Source organism: Cardiocondyla obscurior, linkage group LG12 (assembly GCF_019399895.1).
Source record: "Cardiocondyla obscurior isolate alpha-2009 linkage group LG12, Cobs3.1, whole genome shotgun sequence".
NCBI lineage: Eukaryota > Metazoa > Arthropoda > Insecta > Hymenoptera > Formicidae > Cardiocondyla > Cardiocondyla obscurior.
The window spans coordinates 2828943-2848096 of NC_091875.1; the positions used below are offsets into that span (position 1 = coordinate 2828943).

Here is a 19154-nt window from a genome sequence, read left to right on the forward strand (position 1 = left end):
ATTTTGGATACAAACTGAAACTACATTAGAATTGATTTTAGAATTAATAATCAGAAACAAATCCATAAGAAATATTATTAAAAAAAAAAAAAAAAAACGCTAGTGAATTACGACAATATATAATTTGCTATGCAAACTGAAACTGAAAATTATTGAGGCTCAAGCCTGTCAGACAGATTCGAAGGCAGAGCAGACTACGAAGATATTCCGGCAAGCGAAAAGTATAATTTAGGGACATGCCTCCGAGGCAAAGACCTAGTGGGAACTGCAAGAGTTCCCCAAATACCACCAAGTGAAAAAAAAAAGAAAAAGAAGAAAAAAAAAGAAAAAAAAATTTATAGATTATTTCTGGAAATCCACGCTGCAACCCCGATTCCAAAGAAAATTGTATTATGGTCGATACAACGCGAATAGTACTGTTTGAGCGATAACTCGGAAACGGCGAATATTGAAATAAAAATGTGCATTCAAAAATAAAAATATTTAAACTATTTTCATATTTTTCTTTTTGCTATCAAGAGCTGCGAATAAAATGATACTTATTTAAGAACCAATTAGATCGTCTAGCTAACTCGGTTTTAATCTTGGCGATGCGGCATCCTGATGCCTGAACAATTCACGCGTTGAGCGAGCGAGCAAGGATGATTATAGTCCCTGAATAGCCCAGAAGTATCACGTGCAATCTTAGCATTGCCACCATCCCTCGCAATTACCAGAACGAAGTATGACGAACTACGTTTTACTTTCTCGCGATTAGTTGAATCACATTCACGTTATATCAAATTTTCATTTACAATTAATAACGCATTACGATTATTCACGTTATTTTCAATTAACCTTTTAATTTTTGCTTTTACTGTGAAAACTACCTGATTTCATAAAACACAAAGATGTGCTTTCGAAACAAGTAACCAACTTTATCAAAAATTAATTATATGTCAACTTGAATTTTTTTTTTTCTCTCTTAATATGAATTACCCTTTGCTTTTTTCTTTAACTTAATTTTATTTTCTTTATCCTTATCTATATAGAATAGAGACTCGTCTCCAAAATAGTTTTTCATCATCGTTAATTAGCAGTAGCATTACGAAAATGTTAATTTGCATAACATGCATTTTTAATTCCACATTGTATATAAAAAAAAATACTGTGCCAACTATGCTTTAAGATACGCGGCAAAGAATAATTATGGCATGTGCTTCAATGAAATCCGAAATACGATTGAGTCAATAATTAAAAAATGCTGTATTGTACCTGCTCATCTATTAAAAAAAAAAAAACGTAATTAAATGTGCCTTACTATAATTTAAGATATAAATTTTTATTCGATTTTACTACTTATTTACATGCACGAGCTAATCTTTCATCAGTAAACTTTTCTCGCGGATAAGAAATACTTAACGAAATCAATAAAGAAAGAAAAGCTATATTACTTAATTCATTAAAATGAAATAAACTTAATGGTAGTTAATCTTGCTAAATATAAAACAGTCGTTTTATACTGCGAAAACAGAAGATATGTATAATTTGTGCCCCGCGGCTCGTGGAACGAAACGTAATATTGCTTAATTCCTGGCACGTTTAAAAATGCTTTTAGCGATTTTTACGAGTATTAGGGTGTTATTCGCCGATGACACAGTGGAGTATATCCCATATTACATAACTGTATTTTTCCCGTATATCATAATATAAATGTCTTCCATTAACAGAAAATACATAACGCCGTAAACATTTAAAATGGTGGAAAATGTTGTATTTTTTTTCTACAGTTAAAATTATAACGATTGCTCATAATGCAGTTTTTGAAGAAAAGGATCCACAGGCGAGTTCGTCTCGTTTAGATAATGCAGTTCCTGAAGAAAATGAGCCACAGGCGAGTTCGTCTCGTTTAGAATATAACGATTGCTCATAGATCGTGAAATTTGAATCACACCCGATAGATGAACTATTACGTCAAATATGCAGATTATGCAAATTATGCAAATTAAGAAGCGCGGAACAAACCAAGGACACGCTATTGCAAAAAGCGCATAGCTCTCCTAGCAGGCAACGATGCTACAACAATCTTGAATCCTTCGAACTCGGGGCCGATAAAAGTATTGCAAAATTTTTCAAACGTATTTCCAATATTTTCGAAAAATCAACAAAAAGTGCTTATACGCGTTTAGACATTTTACCTAAAATAAGGAGACAGAACGGCATTTTATGTACAATATCGTTTGGACAAACAAAGAATAAGAATTTCAATATATCAGATATAAACTTCTGAGGTAAACTCCGTGTGACGAGGGGACACGAGTCTAAAAAAGACATATTATCATCATTTTAACAGCTCGTTGGCGGAAAGACATAGAGATCTCGCAGAAATTGCGCTTTCGTATTGCACGTGTTGCAATCGTTAACTTTAAAATAAGATTAACTGGAAATTTAATAAATTTCTTCTCTAAAGAGTCGCGAGTTTTTTTGTCCGAAACATCCAAACAAAGTACGAAAGTCGTAATATATTTCTCCCGTACGAATAAACTCAAGTTACAATTCAAATATTATTATAATGTATAAAACGTACGTATATATGTATGCAAATATATTAATTATATGAATTAATATATTAATTATAAATAAAATATGTTAATTATATAAATTAATGCATACATATATAAATTAATATCTGACAATATTTGAATTACAATTTGAGTTGTTAAAAAAAAGAAAGAAAAAAAAAATCCACACATGTACTTTTCAGAATACACACGTATATACTTACTTCTCGCAGTACCCAACATATATGTATAATATAATTTTCTGCTCAAGATGCATAGACGTGTAATCATCACGTTGACTTATCGACATGCTGTACCGGATGTTACGAGAAAAATATTGCGATAAGAAGGAAATTAATTTCAAGAGCGAAGATGCCATTATTTCGCAAAGTTCAAATTTGACGCACCGAAAATTGTTCTTTATTATGCAACATATACGGCGATGATCGGCGATAAGTTATTGTTACGCGCTCTCAACACGACAGATTGAACTTATTAAAATCATATTAATTTCAATCTTTGGCGTGTAGTCGAAGATTGGCTAGTCCTCGCAAAAGCAACAAGCGAGAAAACCCTAGACGCGACGTTCGTTTTTCTTTATTCTTTTCCTAAATTTTCGAAGGGCCGAACGAGCTGAGAATCGAACCGAGGAGTTTGAGATTCATCGAGCCCATCGTTTTAATTAATCTAGCGATCGTCTTTGACGTGCGACGATCAAGTACAATCAAAAATGTGTGTGTGTATGTGTGTGTGTGTGTATGTGTAAGAGAGCGCGCGCAAACGCGCTTGTGTAATACGTGTATGAAAACGGTCGGTTTTCTTGTTTTACTTTTTTTTTTTTTTTTAGAAAAGGAAGCGCTTCTCGAAGGGGGGACGTAATGCCATTCGGTTGGAAAACGGTGCCCCTCGAGAACGAGCGGTTACTTCCCCCTTGAGAAAGAGGAATTCTCGTCTCGGGCGGTGAAACAAGCTAAACATTACTCGTCGAAGAAGATGTCTAAGACGTGGTTGGTTCTCGGGCGCCAAAATCGTGAGCGGATCGACAGCAACGAACTTACCACCGCGAAGACGATGATATCCCTGGTTCGGCGCGTGAGATTGTCGTCGCGGACGCGACGAATACGTTGCCAGCGTTCATCCGGAGCACTTTGCAACGGCAAAAGCCATCACCGCACGTGCCACAGACCAAGATTTAACGTACTGAGTTGCGGCAGCTTCATGATCCGCTCGAGGCCGCTGGTGGTGATCTTCGTGCAGCCGTACAGGTCGATGCACTTGAGGTTCTTCATGCTCTCGGCGACGGTGTGCAACCCACGATCGGTGAGCCTGCTGCACTGGCCGATGTTGAGGGTCTCGAGATCGTGCAGGGTCTTGGCAATCTTGCAAATACCTTCGTCGCTGATCTGGCAGGCGGACAGCGAGAGGGACTTGAGGTTGAACAGACCCTGGGAGATGTGCACTAACGCTTGGTCACCGATCTTGTCGCAGAACGACACATCGAGAGAGGTGATGCGGCTGCCTCCTTCGGCCAGATACGCCATGCCGATGTCGGAGATGTTGTCGCACGAGCGTAGATTGAGCTCACGCAGGCTCGACATCCTCGCCAGGTGTTTCACCCCGGAGTCGGTGATGCACACGCAGAACGACAGATTGATGGACTTGAGGGTGGTGAGACCGAGGGACACGTGCCTGAGTGCTTCGTCGCTCAGTCGTTGACAGTCTTGCAGGCTCAGGTGCTCCAGGGCGAGATTGCCGTCGGCGGTCTCGCGATTCAGTCCAGCGAGGTGAGCGATCCCAATGTCGGACACGTGCCAGCAGCTCCGCAGATCGAGCCGTTTAAGCTTTTTGAGGCCCCACGCGATCAGCAGCAGGCCGGTATTGGTGATGTTGCAGCAGCCGCCCAGCTCGAGATGCTCGAGATTCTTCAAGTACTGGGCTATCCTGCTGAGAGAGGCATCCGTCACCTGCTTGCAAAGGGATAGATTGAGTTCGGTAAGGGACGGGTACTCCTGCGAGAAGGCGTTCGTGATGCCGATGTCGGTGATGTTGTAGCAGCCGGACAAGTTGAGCGCTTCGAGGTTCGGGACACCTTTGAGGACGTCGCTGAGGCCGCGCCGCAGGGAAAGCACCTGCACTCTCTTGACGCCACGTCGTACCAGACTAGCGAACAACGCCGGCGCCTGTTTCCTCAGATGCAGCCGTGCTTCGACTCCTCGCCAGACAGAGCGATAATAAGCGGCATCGCGCCACGCGGTGCACACTTGCGCGGCTCTTCCTTTGTCGCGTACGTCTAGGTAACTGAAGATAAGGGCGAGTATCTCGGGATACAGCGAGGACACGTGGGTGCTGGCGGCAGGCTGGCCTTGCGTAGTCGCGGAGCCGCGCTGGTGCGCCTGGTGCGAGTGCAGCTGGTGCCGCGAGGAAATTCCACCTTGGTTGGTAGTATAGGATTGGAGACCGGCCGCAGCGACCGTGGCAGCGGTCGCGCCGCCTCCCGCGGTGCCACCGCCGCTGCCGGCACACGCGCCATTGCCGTCCGTGCCGTAGTGCGGGACCGCCGTGCCGCCGGAGTTGTGTTGAAGGATCGCCTGGTTCTGCGTGGTCGGTATCGCCAGGTGCGGCTGATGCAGGTGGTAATAATGTCCAGGACGGTGGAGCAGCGTGGTGCCCCCACGGCCGGCGCTTGACGTTAACGGCGACGGAAGCTCCGTCATCAGCAGCTGGCTTTCCTCCATATCGTCGTCGCTGTCGCCGTCGTCGTCGTTGTCGGTTACAGCGTCGTCGTGCTCGTCGTACCGCGAGCCCGTCGCCGTCGCCGGCGACGACGCTGCCGTCGCAGCCGCCGCGCGGCGAAGCCTTATGCGCAGCGACTCCGCCGCGGCGACCGACGACGACCGAGCGACCGTTGAGCGCTCGTCGTGTCCTTGTCCGTCGCGGTGATCGTCTCCCTCTATCTTGAAATCGTTCTTCTTCTTCCTCCTCCCTCGCCTTCTTTTCCTCCTTCCCTGGCTTCTCTTGTCCGCGCCGGACGTTCCGTCCTCCTGGCTAATCCGATCCTCGCCACTCGCGGTGGCTATCGCGCGACTTCGCCCGCCGCATAATCAGAGTTTTTCCGCGCGAACGAACGTGCGCGCGCGCGCGCGCTTTCGCGTCCCGCAACGGCGACGCGTCCCCGATGTCAAGTATCCGCGCAACCACGAGAATTGTCGGCGATATCGATCGCAAATATCGATCGCCGCACTACGCAGCGACTGCCGCCGTGATATCACCGCGTCGACGCGGCGCGCGCGATCCACGACGTGTTGACCGCCGGCTGGGATTAATCTCGCGATCGACCGCCTGGCTCAGACGGATCACCGATATACGTCCAAGAGCAGCAGGGTGCGCGATCGACGACACACGGCTTCGCGCCTATATTCATACACCACGCACGACGTCGGCTCGTCCCCGCGAGAGTTACTTTTCACGAAAGCACCATTCTAACGCGCGACACATACAGAAACACTATATCACGTACCGTCTGGACTCCTTGGTTCCTCCTCGCCGCTCGGTCTCTTTCTCTCCGTCGGCCGGCGTATCCGTTCTTCTCTCTCTCGCACCTCCACTCCTTACGCCGCCAGGCTGCTCCACCTCGCCCCGCTTCACGCCGCTCGCGTTCTCGATCTTCGTCGCGCACCCAGCACGGCCACTTCCTCTACTCTCTCACTCTGTTCCGTGGCCGCGACGACTGGCTAACTCCTTTTTGCACGCGAGAGAGACAACTACCACCACGGTGGGTCGCACGTACGAGTAAATACGGGGTCGCCTGTGAACGCGAGTCGCGGCCCCGCGCGCGCTTCTTCCGGCGGACGATAGGGCACCACACAGACGTCGGCTACGCGCACACATACGACGATATGCGTGCGCTAACGTTACACGCGCGTGCCGAAAGGGGCGACAGCACTAAGCAACGGCGCGCCGTGCCTCCTCGTTCACGTGTCGTCCTCGTCGTCCTTCTCGTTTCACCGTCGTCGTCGTCGTTGCTGTCGGCACCGTCGCTGGCCGTTGAACGCCCGTCGACGTCAATGTGTGCCGTGTGCGTCGGGGTCACTTAACGTGGACCGCCCGCAGAGCGGAACATCGCCTACTGTGAACCGGTGCGCTACCAGCCGCGGACTGTTGTTCCTTCCACCCGAACGCAGATGTCGTGTCGTCGTCCAGTGGAGGACCGGCGGAGGGAGCTTCGCTCGCCGCGACCTTCCATTGGCTAACGCGGCTCGAAACCGTGCCACGTGACGGCACCGGCGAATATCGATTCGGGTTGCGCTGCGGCGGCATTTTTAAGTTTTCGTTGCGAGGTGGGAGACGGCCGGGGGGCAGAGGAGCACCCGGGGGAAGACGGGTGAGAGACACACGGCGCGCACCCCATGTACACCCCGGACCACATTGCGCGTGGGACCTACCTCTTGCTTGCCAAAATCCCGGAATGCCGTGGTTCGCGCTCGATATACCGAATAATGCTAAATCCTCACCAGGACGACTCTTTCTTTTTCTCTCCTGGCTTGTACCCTTATTTTATTTTATTTTATTTCATTTTTTTCACCCCCTGATGCATCGTAGGCGGGCGTAACGTAGACGTTCACGTCTTCGGAGACTTTTCAAAAGTTTGGTAGAAATTGTAGGTGATAAGAATACTTTTTTCGTTATTTATTAGGTATTTTATCGAACGTAACTCATTTTTTCCTTGCTTCGATATCTGGATCACATACCCACACAATGCCTCGTGATTTTCGAAATCGCATTCTGGCAAGGGACATTGTCAGTAACGGGTCACGAATGTGAGCCAGTATCTCTCTTTGCGCACAAATAAGAGATAATACGTTTTAACTTATGCAGATTCAATACGATACGGCTCGAATCTTAGCGTTACCCGAATCGATCAAACAACGTAGCTCTGAGCTCGCCGTACCTATTTGCTCGAATTGCGTGAATTTAATGCTTTCGCTACACATTTACATTTTTAAACGTGAAAAAGTAGGATTGAGGGCGATACTTGTTCGATACATATGTACATGTGGATTTCTATTTATTATTTATAATCATATATATATAATAATATTACAACGTTGTAACTGTATAACAGTAAACAAGATTGAATATGCGCGATTGAAATACTTCATGAATATGCCACTAAAACTGGCAAGTTGAGAGTATGTATGTACACATTATAGGTTGTCGCTTTATTGCCTCTAAGGAAGATATGTAATTGATACTAAAGGAGGAAAAAAAAAAGAAGAAAAAAATAATAGCGATATTAATTACAATGGGAGCGAAAAGTAGACACGCAGCGATATTACAGTGGCAGCTGGCGACATTATCTTAACTATTATCACAGATTAATACAGACAGCTTCTGTCATAGCTGGACATGACCGATTGTTATATTTTATCTCATCTTGCTATCTACCCTTCTGCAATAAATATTTAATCGTGTATATGTATGAATGTATATATGTGTGTATACGTCGTAAATGCATGGACAATTTAAAGTATCTGCGTATTGATATACTTGAGTATATAAAATTCGGACGTTCACAAGTTTTTCATTTTCATAAAATCATTAAAGAAACGTTAAATTCATATACAGAATCAAAAAATGAGATAATACTGTTCAATGTTTTATTAATGTATAATAATGCACGCGACATAAGTATTGCGCATTCCAATATCTTGGAAGCAATGATATATAATTGATATTTCTGGCTAACACATTCATCGTTTTCGAAAGTTTATAAGAAGCTCATATTCTGACAATTTTATACTATATTATTTATAATTTTCTTAAGATTGTGCTTTTAAACATTGTTTAACGTATAAATTAGATTAGTTCACAAATACCATCAATTAAAAAGATTTAAATAAGAATCTGTTATAGCTGATTATAAAATTTTACAAAATACAAAATACATTGTAAATGTGGCTGTAGTAAATAAATCATGTTAATTAGTCTTGAAATTTTTTGACAGTCTTACGACAGGAAGTATATTGAATTTCACATAACTAAGCAATTTTTGTAGCTTTCGTACAGCGACCTTTTTTCACATCGTGCCGCTTGTAATGTCGTTACATATTAATCCATATGTATTCAGTTGAATCTTTTAAAAAGCATCATTAAACTACAGGAACCTTAATTTTACTAAAACGCCCTAAGAATTATTTGGACCAGCTGACAATATTCGTCGCCCATTTGATCAAGAAACTTTAATCCTACTCGTTCTAAACACGACTTATTTAGCATATGGTAACTCATTGTTGAATGCAGCAAAATTTTACAATAATCAAAAAATGATCTTAAAAAAGTTAACGGAAGATGTTTATAGTGATATTCGTTAGTTTTTGTTTAACGATTATGTGATATGAATTGCATTTGTGTACAAAATGTGTATATGAAACGACGGCTTTTTAACATACATGTATATATGTGTGAATGAGAGTTACCCTTCCGTATTACAAATGAATAGGCCACACACTTTCAACATAGCACGCAAAAGTATTTGACATGTTAAAAAAAAATGCCGCACAGACCATGATTTTTACTAAATAAGTTCTACGCGCTTGTTCGACATTTCGATTCTATTATGTTAAATACTAATGTCAAAAAAGTATACTTTAGTTAAGATATAATCTTAGGTATTGTAATTGGAATACAAAACTCAGTGTTAGAAAATATCAGGGTTTCCAGCGTCTCATGTCCGCTTGTAATACTAACACATGCTCTCTGTTTTATTCTGTCCTAATTATCGTATCAAAGTATATTTTGTTTATAGGGAGTAACGCATTTATACAACGCTCGCTAACAACATTTTTTCCTGTGCTGTTTTGTGCCTTTTCTCAAGTTGACTGTCTCATTAGTCTGTATGGCTTGCCGCTCCTTACGTTCTTTTTTGGTCTGCAACACTTGTCGCGTTATTGCCATGAACATCTGCAAGTAACCCATTACTGTTATTTTGCAGTTCAAAGTTATAAAATATATATCAATTTTATTCAATTTCAAATATTTCTAAATTTTTATAAAATAATTTTATTGTCTAATAATGATAAATAAATAATCGTAAAATATTTTGAAAACTTTAATTAAATTTTATAACTTTATAATTTTAAAGTAAGAATAAAATAGAAACCGATGCGCATACCTCCTCCACATTGATGTTATCCTTAGCGGAAGTTTCGAATAACTGGATTCCCATTTGATTTGCGAATCTTTGCGCGTCTTCCTTTAACACCACCTTCTGATTAGGTGCGTCATTTTTATTACCTACAAGTACCCTGTTAACCACATCACAATTCTGTTCGATTTCATGCAACCACCGCTTAACGTTCGCGAATGTATCACCGCTGGTCACATCGTACACAACTATAACGCCGTGTGTTCCTCTATAGTAAGTTGAAGTTATTGTCCGAAAACGTTCTTGTCCAGCGGTATCCCAAATTTGTAGCTTTACTCGCTCACCATCTACTTCTACAGTTTGTATTTTGAAGTCCACTCCTATTGTAGTTATGTAACTGCCGTTGAAGGTATTGTCCGCGAATCTCAGGAGCAACGAGCTTTTACCTACACCTTTAAACAAGAAGAAAAAATTTTTTTCAATATTATGCACACAAAATTATTTAAAATATATAACAAAGATATGTGACAAAAAATTCATGATAAAATTATATTTTAACAAGCACATATTTCCATGTAGATCTGATACAAGATGTTTCATATCACATAGTTAATTAAGTTTCATTACGTTAATTACATTTATCTGTGCTAATTTATATCTTCATCTATATTAAATTAAATAAAAGGAAAGTTTATTTAATCAATAAGATACACAGATATCTAATATTAAAGAAAAAAAGAAAAAAAGAAAAAAAGAAAGAAAGAAAAAAAGAAAGAAAGAAAGAAAGAAAGAAAAAAGCAGATAAGAGAAAATAGCATATACATTCAATGATTCATAACAATGATTAATTACAAGAAATAAGTAAATAACGATACATTTTCTTTAAATTTCAACATCATTCCAAAAATAAAATGCTTTTACCTCACACAACCTGTTACTTTTACTTATAATAAAAAAAAACAAAAATTATCATATTTAATCTCTTTGTTATTTTTAGGTTTCAATTATCGCGACGTGCATTATCATCCGCCGTTCTAAATCCATCGTGCAGGAAGAACAATTTTCGCATCATAAAATCCAAGCGCACGCCGGTGGGTGCAATGGTCAGCCCCGACTTGTATCCATTGTCGGGGCTCATCATTTAATAAACTGCCACTAACACCGCGTAATGACAGATGATCAGCCTGCATCAATGCTCGCCTGGCAACGCTCGGCACAACATTCCGTCCGTTTCCTTTTTTTTTTATTTCTTTTTCTCGTAGCTTCTTCGCAACTTCCGCATCCAGGATGAAATTTGCGAGACAAGAGGAAAGGTATATATAGAAACAGAGAGAAAGAGAGATAGAGAGAGGCAGGCAAATAGCTGCGGAAACAAAGGTTATGCGTGAAGCGGAAGAGTGCAGTCCAGCGACGATTCCGAGGAATCGTCACCGCGGGCGGTTCCGCATGGTGATGCTGCGCGCATACATATTTACCGCTGTCCCCTATGATGAGCAGCTTGAACAGATGATCGTACTCCCGGGCCATTTTAACGCATCTGACGCGTGTCAATCTTCCCTTGCTGTTGCGCCGCAGCCTCCGGGCCGTTGGCGATGCGCCTCTCGACGTGGAAACGCCGCGCGAGATATCCTCTCTCTCTTTTCAATCTCTACGCGACCTCCTCGCGGGCACCTTCGCGTGACGCGGCGACGGTTAGTTGGATACCAAACGGTATCGCTACCCCCGCAAGATCTCGAGCAGTGGCAGTATCCGCGGCACGTTCGGATCGCAGCACGACCGCGGTGTCAAATGATCGCCATGTTCATACGTCGCGGTATCACTGCTCATTATCATCACGAAAAGGGGAAAAAAAACGGCCTACGTTTCTGCGTTTAGCGCGACGCCCATCCCAGATATCAGATTGTCACCAGCCTGTCACCGCCGCCATATTCTTTTCTCGCGGGCGACCCTAATGGTGGCGTTTCCAGGCTGCGGCGTAAAGCCCGTTACACAATGCGAAGGTAGGACCTATCAAATTTCTTCTGGAACGTTCAAAAAAAATTTTTTTTTTATATTTACGATGACAATTCTTTATCTTTTGTTATATATAATTTAATTACAAGAGAATAGAGAATTAAATTTCGCGTAAAAAAATATTATAAGTGGTTTATTTCTATTCTTTAGTATGCTCATTGTTTATGAATAAACCTTCATGCTGATTGCAGAAGACGCGAGTGAAGCGAACAATTTTAACTGTAGGAATGTAACCTCATATGATTTCTGTCAAACCATGACAACAGTTTATACATAGTCACATAAATATTCTTAATTTTTTATCTGTCTGGTGACAATTTTATAAATAAGAAACGAAGGAAAGTGCGATCTTGACAACCAGAATTATTTTAATTATGCATTTTGAGATAAATACTTATGTGTAATGACTTTCTATGTGTCAAATTTATCTAGTGCAGGCATTTAATATTATTCCAGGAAAATGTTATATATTTGAATAAGATTGAGATAGAACTATACATAATTTTGTCATATCTCATAAGAAAAAAAAAAGAGAAAGAGATGGTAATACCGACACGTATAGCCCATAAAACCAACAGAGTTTCATACCATTATCACAATATTTTTGTGATATGTTTATTGGTATTTACACTGTTCATTGTGCTGATCTCAGTGTACCATATTTTTAAATTTGGCAGCACTCAAAAACATTTTGAGCATATCCCTATAACACTGAACAATATAAATGCTTTGCCAATTCAAACATTATCTGCTGATTCAAGTATGCCAGATGCAACTAATTCTTCTTGTACATACTTTACTTGTTTCAATGTATACCGATGCGGCAGTCAAGGGAATAAACTTCTGGTATATGTCTATCCACTTAAAGTATACCTAGATTCTATGAATAGACCAATAACCAGCCAGATGACAAAAGAATTCTATCAAATTCTGAGTGCTATTATCAATAGTAAATTTTATACTCCTAATCCATATGAAGCATGTATTTTTGTTCCTTCTATTGACACACTCAATCAGAATAGACTGAGATTACATGAAGTCTCTCAGGCATTGAGAACCTTACCTTATTGGAATAAAGGGGAAAATCATCTAATTTTTAATATGGTACCTGGAAGTGTGCCAGATTATAACACAGTCATTGATATACCAGTAGGGAAAGCAATAATTGCTGGTGCTGGAATGTCCTCATTGACACATAGGCCTAGCTTTGATGTTAGCTTACCAGTGTACAGTCCACTTGTAAATAATCTGAAAACAAATCATAGTAATACAAGGTAATATACTACATACTGTTATTTCTTATTATAGATATTATAATAATTATTTTGCATTTTAGGATATGGTTAGTAATGTGTTCACAAATCAACATTAATACAGCTTTTGAGCAAGATTTGATGGAAATAAAAACAACATATCCAAAAGATATTTTGGTATTAGGCCCATGCCTACATTTGAATCCAATGAATAATACAAAACGTTGCATAGGAGAAGATATATACAAGTATCCTGATAGCCTTCAAGTAATATGATTGCAATCAATGCAGAATATTTTCTGTTATTAAAACTTAATTAAAATAAGATTTTATTTTTAGACAGCAACGTTTTGTCTGATAATTCGTGGAGCTAGACTCGCTCAAAGTTCACTTTTAGATGCTATGGCTGCTGGCTGTATACCTGTGATTATAGCAGATTCTCTAATGATGCCATTTTATGATGTAATCGATTGGACCAAGTAAGATGCATCACAATTTAATAATTGCTATTGTATTTTTAAATATTTAATTTATTTTATTCATAATTATCTTTTGTGAACAGGGCTGCTGTTTTTATACGTGAAGTTGACATTTTATTAACAGTACAGCTGTTAAAAAAAATATCTCATCAACGCGTCACAGAAATGCAGGAACAGAATGCATGGCTCTATGATCGTTATTTCAGTTCAATGGAAAAAATTACCGAAACTACACTGGAAGTACTTGCAGACCGCGTATTCCCACATTTAACACGAGATTACTCGTATTGGAACGTACCACTCTACAAGGTGATTATTAATATTAACATTAAAAACATTTTTTATGTTAAATAATCGCTTCTTTTATTTTACAGGGGAAACCTTCGCCACTTTTTTTGCCGACAACTGCTCCTAAAACACGTGGTTTTACTGCCGTAATATTAACATATGACAGACTGGAGTTACTGTTTTTATTAATTAATAAACTTGTAAAGGTACCAAGCTTATCTAAGGTTCTAGTTATTTGGAATAATCAACATAAAGATCCACCGCATTGTAAGACTTTTTAATATTTTTAGTTTAATTAAATTAACTATTAAATTTTACATACACACATCTTCACAATTTATAATTTAATGTTTTAATATTCTAGCTAATAGATGGCCAAAAGTGAGCAAGCCATTAAAAGTAATACAAACAAAGGAAAATAAGTTATCTAATCGTTTTTATCCATATGATGAGATTGAAACTGAAGCAGTATTATCAATAGACGATGATATTATTATGTTGACTGCTGATGAAGTAGAATTCGCTTACGAGGTATTGCTTATTCGCTTAAAATATTTGTCATTTTTCAAAAATGACCCACATACATATCTTTTAATATTAATATTAATTGAATTAAAATGTATATTCGATACACTTTGTATATCGGTACAGGTTTGGAGAGAATTTCCAGATAGAATCGTTGGATTTCCATCTCGTTTACATATGTGGGATAATAGTACTAATTGTTGGAAGTATGAAAGTGAATGGACGAACAGCATTTCTATGGTTTTAACAGGGGCATCTTTTCATCATAAGGTAAATTAGTATTGAGTTTACAAATAGCATATGCTGTTCTTTATTCAAAATTGTGCACTTATTTTGTATTTATTAATTATTTTAGGCCATATTAGTATAAAAATCCTTGAGTTTTATTTTTTCCAGCGAGAAAACTATCCTTTCCTGTTATCCTCGTCTCGAGAATGTATAAGTTAATCCCAACCAAGTAAATTATACCTTTTCTCATACGAGTATTAAATTAGACAATTATTACATGAAAGTTTATGATAAAAAAAAAAATGTTTTTCAGTATTGGAATTATATGTATACTACAGCAATGCCCGGAGATATTAAAGAATGGGTCGACGAACATATGAATTGCGAAGACATTGCAATGAATTTTCTAGTAGCGAATATTACGGGAAAAGCTCCGTTAAAAGTAAGTAAAATGTTCACTCAATTTCGTGTCGTTGTCTAAAAATTGCTTAAAATTTTATAGGTAACACCAAAAAAGAAATTCCGATGTCCTGAATGTACCAATACTGAAATGTTGTCTGCAGATTTGACACACATGGTGGAACGTACACAATGTATAAACAAATTTTCTTCCATCTATGGCACTATGCCATTGGAATCGGTAGAGTTTCGTGCAGATCCGGTGCTATTCAAAGACGTATTTCCGGAAAAATTGAAGCGATTTAACGACATAGGCAGTTTATAATTTGTACATAGTTTTCTACCAAAGTAATCATGGAAATCAGATTAATATAAATCATAGTATTACGATCGTGATGATCGAAATTCCGTTGAGTCAGTTTATCGAGCGTGTACATATTTATCAATTAAGATATATATATTGACTGATTATAAAAGAATCAGATGTATTTAAAGCTAAATTAGATCAGTTATCTTTTTTTATAAAATTATATAAAATATTTATAATATAAACGAAAAATTATTTCAAATTATTAACAGGATTTATTATATATGTGTACATATTAATAATGATCATTGTTATATTTATATAAATTATGGTTCACAATAAAATTTAGAGTACAGTATAATGTAATATAAAATTTAGGAAAATATTTTTATTGTGGAAAATTGTTTTATCATGGAAAATTATTCAGTACGGCAGTATCTATGTATTTATTATCATGAAATGAATATGACTTGTATAAAAACTTTATAAAGTATTTTTTTTTATAAATAATAACTGTTTGTTAAAGCGTATTATATATGTCGCACACAATTATTATCAGACTTTATCAGGCTCCGCTAACTTAAAGCAAACACCTTCGACAATAGCTTTCTTACCTACTTCATGCGATGGTAAGGCTGACATATAGCTCTAAAAAAAAAAGTTTTTTTTAAAACAATTTCTTACGTTTCATATTAATAATTATTTTACAAATTTTTTAATGGAACATATACCATTGGTGCACGTTCACATGTATTCATGTAACCTATTATCATGGAATTTGTTGAATGACTCCAAAGAAAATCGCCTAATTTTTCTTGTGGAGAATATCGTACAGCGATAACGCCACCGAGTTTTTGTTCAAGTCCATGGAGAAATTTTGAATCTAAAGAGAAAATAAAATTCGCTGTTTTTACGAATTCAATTATCATTAAATTTATGACACATACCGATAAAATCCGTGTTCATCGCTCGATGTAAGCTCGTAGTTGGACAAGATGTATCTGAAATAGCTTCTGCAACTGTACGTGCTAAAGAAGTACGTACAAGATGTTCTCCACAACCTGACGTGCTAGTGCCTACTGAATATGAAGTATCTTTGCAAGCCCAGGTACCACAACCCCATACTCCAGCCTAAAGTTAAATTTATACAATTAAGAAAACAATGATAATGTAAGAACAAAATTTATATGTAAAAAAAATTTAAATTATATAAATATTAATTTAATAAAAAAATTAAACCTGTCCAACTCTTCCAGGGTATTTTAAAATTATACCACCACTGGAGCAAGCAGCAGCAATATTTCCACTGTCATCAACACATATTGCACCTACTGTGTCCATTCTTTTCTTAGCACACTACAACAGCAATAATTTAGTAAATTCTACATAACATCAAACTAAGAAAACTTTCCCATACCTTTTGAACTTCTGCACTACAGCCTTCTACTTTTCTCTTATAATGTTTGTATATTTTTTGGGCTCTCACTGTAAAGAAATACATTAAATCAATAAATAAAAAGTACATTAATAATGTAACAATTCATATACACATTGTTAAACTTAAATGTTTCTTATACTAATACTGTGTACCTGATATTAATTGTTCTGGTGGTAAAATTTGTATGCCCATCTCATGTGCCCAAATATGAGCTCCATTTCCAACTAAAAAACTAAAAAAAAGAAAAAAAAAAAGATTTATCAGTGTTCATAATATGACTTTTAATATTAACAAATTTGGGTATTACCTAGGAGGAATTCTACCATATGCAAACTTAATGGATTGCTGCTCACACAATCTCTTTGCCAACAAAACAGGATTTTTTATTCCACTGACTGCTCCAACAGCACCATACTGCAAATTGCTACCATCCATTACACTTGCATCACATTCCACTGTTCCATTTAAAGTAAGATTTGACCCAAATCCAGCATTTGTCATAGGAGAATCCTCTAATACAACTACTGCTTCAACCACTGCATCCAATGCATTGCCATTGGACTTCAAACTTTGAGCTCCCTAAAGCAACATATGAAAGATATAGAATTTACAACGAATAAAAAATAAAATATATTTATATCATAGTCAATTAAATCACTGAAAAAATTTTACCACTTTGCATGCATCTCGGCATAACTTTTGATACTTTTCCTTGAGTGAAGCTGAATGTTGTCCAGCACCTATGGCCAAAAAACATAATAAAATAATAATTAAAAAAAAAATCAATTATAAATTATATGTAAATAGCTACATACCAACATGTACAGCAATAAATCCTTGCTTATTATTCATGAGATTGAATATTATTTAATAGTAGATTGCTGTTAATACAAACAGTACTTATTTAGGAAGATGTTTCAAATATGCAGTATATCTTGGCAATTACTTTATTGAAACGAAACTCATAGCATAGTCAATCCACCGGTATTCTCTAAAACATTACAGATGTTATAAACACTAAATTATAATGGATCACAATCACTCTGTTCTTGCAAAATTCTGTAATTTTGCGGATGGCGTTCTTAAGAGCTCAACAGTTATGCGTATAGAAACATTTGAATAAATAAATCTCTCATTTATACAAAATACGAACCGCTTATCGATAACGCACGGACGAAACCAGACGAAACGAAAACAGAGCGAGACGAGTGCAGATGAGTGCTCCACATTCGTGTGCGAGTGACATGCTGATTGCTGCCAATAGTAGTATTACATATATGTGTAAAACACATGTCGAGTCTGCCATGTTGGGTTTCTGTCGCAGAAGCTAGGTATGTCGTACGCTGCGGGCGATATCCTACCTCGACAATGCCATGTTGCTGTGTTGTTCTACAGGAAAAACAGGGTGCTCGCGCTTTTTAATAAGACCACGACGAAGACTGCTGCATGGCGAGTAACGGCCGAGGGATTCGTATGAGAGTGCGGCCCGATGGCGAAACCGGAGCGGCTTCGCTTCACGATTCTCGATGACCTGGTGCTCCTGAGAGAGGTTGCGAAGTTGAACCCGTACGAGGAGAGCGACAGGTGGAAGACCGTCGCCGAGCGAGTCGTGAACGCGACCCAAAAGAACTTTAGTTTGCGTTGCGTCAAAGAGCACGTCGATCACCTGCTGAAGATCTGGGCCAGAGAGGGTCGAGCGCACTTCAGAAAGTAAGCAAAAATTTGTCTCTTCGTCAATTATATAAGACGCGTCATAACAGGTTGTTTTTTTAATATTTAGGTCAGGAACTGAGGAACAGTACAATGAGAAAGAGGGGCTCCTCCAGCAGGTGCAAGACTTGCAAAAAGAGTTTCGACGCTCCGGCAAGAGCTGTAATGTGCAGAAGTCAAGAATACAAAGGGATATAGCTTTAGAGAACATTTCCGATACGCTAGAAGTAATAATAGAAGAACCAACGTCTGTACCTTCCTCATTTATGTCTTCTACTTTGTTGCCAATTGCTTTACCGTCGCCAAGTTCATCGTCTTCGTCTTCGTCGTCAACTCCTCTAACCTCAGGGAGTCCCGTGAGATCGCCAAACACCTCGCCATCGAGAACAAGTGGTCCAATAAGGAATAAAGTCCGCCACAATACGTTGAAAAAATCGACTTTGCATTTTCTGCAAGAAAGACACAAGCAGGAAATACAATTCCAGGAAAGGCAGTTTCATCTGGAGGAAAGAAGAATTCAACTGGAAGAGGAAAAATTTAAGATGGAAAAGAGGGAACGTGAGGCGAGGCTTGAATTAGAAATCGAAGAAAGGAGACAAAAAATTGCAATGTCCAAACAGAAACAAGAGATTCTGAAAATATTGTTACAATTAATACATAAACCTTGATTATTTTTATAAGTAATGGCTTTCCTTTGGTCTGTCGATTTTTAAATAAAACTTGTTAAAAAATGCGCTTTCCATTTTGCCGAGTTACTTAGAGTAAATTAGAAGGAGAAACAAAGAGATTGATTCAGCCAAACGTTTGTTTCGCGCAGGATTAATGCGGGC

At 38.8% G+C, this 19154-nt stretch overlaps 5 protein-coding genes across 5 annotated transcripts; 2 read left to right on the forward strand and 3 right to left on the reverse strand.

The window, feature by feature from the left end:
- Positions 1-499: 499 nt before the first annotated feature.
- On the reverse strand, positions 500-6685 carry Ppa (Partner of paired). Its single transcript, XM_070664496.1, has one exon. The coding sequence runs from the start codon at positions 5273-5275 to the stop codon at positions 3707-3709; it is 1569 nt and encodes a 522-aa protein (XP_070520597.1). The 5' UTR covers positions 5276-6685; the 3' UTR covers positions 500-3706.
- Positions 6686-8183: 1498 nt separating this feature from the next.
- Rab35 (RAS oncogene family member Rab35) lies at positions 8184-11401 on the reverse strand. The gene is made up of 3 exons (XM_070664500.1): positions 11160-11401; positions 9712-10136; positions 8184-9500 (listed from the first exon to the last, which is right to left on the reverse strand). Exons 1-3 carry the CDS (start codon positions 11209-11211, stop codon positions 9372-9374), a joined length of 606 nt encoding a protein of 201 aa, XP_070520601.1. The 5' UTR covers positions 11212-11401; the 3' UTR covers positions 8184-9371.
- A 162-nt stretch (positions 11402-11563) lies between these two features.
- Positions 11564-15706, forward strand: Sotv (exostosin glycosyltransferase sotv). Its single transcript, XM_070664495.1, has 10 exons — positions 11564-11684; positions 12154-12971; positions 13034-13217; positions 13290-13429; positions 13513-13738; positions 13804-13984; positions 14082-14248; positions 14369-14512; positions 14784-14912; positions 14973-15706. Exons 2-10 carry the CDS (start codon positions 12238-12240, stop codon positions 15192-15194), a joined length of 2127 nt encoding a protein of 708 aa, XP_070520596.1. The 5' UTR covers positions 11564-11684; positions 12154-12237; the 3' UTR covers positions 15195-15706.
- On the reverse strand, positions 15604-17875 carry Tasp1 (Taspase 1). The gene is made up of 10 exons (XM_070664497.1): positions 17768-17875; positions 17430-17605; positions 17287-17354; positions 16922-17193; positions 16767-16846; positions 16594-16661; positions 16416-16532; positions 16124-16307; positions 15908-16059; positions 15604-15824 (listed from the first exon to the last, which is right to left on the reverse strand). The coding sequence occupies exons 2-10, from the start codon at positions 17464-17466 to the stop codon at positions 15732-15734; spliced, it is 1071 nt and encodes a 356-aa protein (XP_070520598.1). The 5' UTR covers positions 17467-17605; positions 17768-17875; the 3' UTR covers positions 15604-15731.
- Positions 17870-19064, forward strand: LOC139107149 (putative uncharacterized protein DDB_G0271982). Its single transcript, XM_070664498.1, has 3 exons — positions 17870-17945; positions 18010-18324; positions 18395-19064. The coding sequence occupies exons 2-3, from the start codon at positions 18104-18106 to the stop codon at positions 18990-18992; spliced, it is 819 nt and encodes a 272-aa protein (XP_070520599.1). The 5' UTR covers positions 17870-17945; positions 18010-18103; the 3' UTR covers positions 18993-19064.
- The last annotated feature ends 90 nt before the right edge of the window (positions 19065-19154 follow it).

Excerpts from the sequence above, each read along its gene's own strand:
- Ppa (XM_070664496.1), bottom strand. The coding sequence starts at position 5,275 with ATGGAGGAAAGCCAGCTGCTGATGACGGAGCTTCCGTCGCCGTTAACG.
- Rab35 (XM_070664500.1), bottom strand. The coding sequence starts at position 11,211 with ATGGCCCGGGAGTACGATCATCTGTTCAAGCTGCTCATCATAGGGGAC. Across the intron at positions 10,137-11,159 it reads GCTCATCATAGGGGACAGCG|GTGTAGGTAAAAGCTCGTTG; the intron begins GTAAATATGTAT and ends TCTTGTTTAAAG. Across the intron at positions 9,501-9,711 it reads ATAACATCAATGTGGAGGAG|ATGTTCATGGCAATAACGCG; the intron begins GTATGCGCATCG and ends GGTTACTTGCAG.
- Sotv (XM_070664495.1), top strand. The coding sequence starts at position 12,238 with ATGGTAATACCGACACGTATAGCCCATAAAACCAACAGAGTTTCATAC. Across the intron at positions 13,739-13,803 it reads GGAACGTACCACTCTACAAG|GGGAAACCTTCGCCACTTTT; the intron begins GTGATTATTAAT and ends TTTATTTTACAG. Across the intron at positions 14,249-14,368 it reads AAGTAGAATTCGCTTACGAG|GTTTGGAGAGAATTTCCAGA; the intron begins GTATTGCTTATT and ends ATATCGGTACAG.
- Tasp1 (XM_070664497.1), bottom strand. The coding sequence starts at position 17,466 with ATGAATAATAAGCAAGGATTTATTGCTGTACATGTTG. Across the intron at positions 17,355-17,429 it reads ATTTATTGCTGTACATGTTG|GTGCTGGACAACATTCAGCT; the intron begins GTATGTAGCTAT and ends TTTTGGCCATAG. Across the intron at positions 16,533-16,593 it reads GTAGTGCAGAAGTTCAAAAG|TGTGCTAAGAAAAGAATGGA; the intron begins GTATGGGAAAGT and ends TTGCTGTTGTAG.
- LOC139107149 (XM_070664498.1), top strand. The coding sequence starts at position 18,104 with ATGGCGAAACCGGAGCGGCTTCGCTTCACGATTCTCGATGACCTGGTG. Across the intron at positions 18,325-18,394 it reads GGTCGAGCGCACTTCAGAAA|GTCAGGAACTGAGGAACAGT; the intron begins GTAAGCAAAAAT and ends TTTAATATTTAG.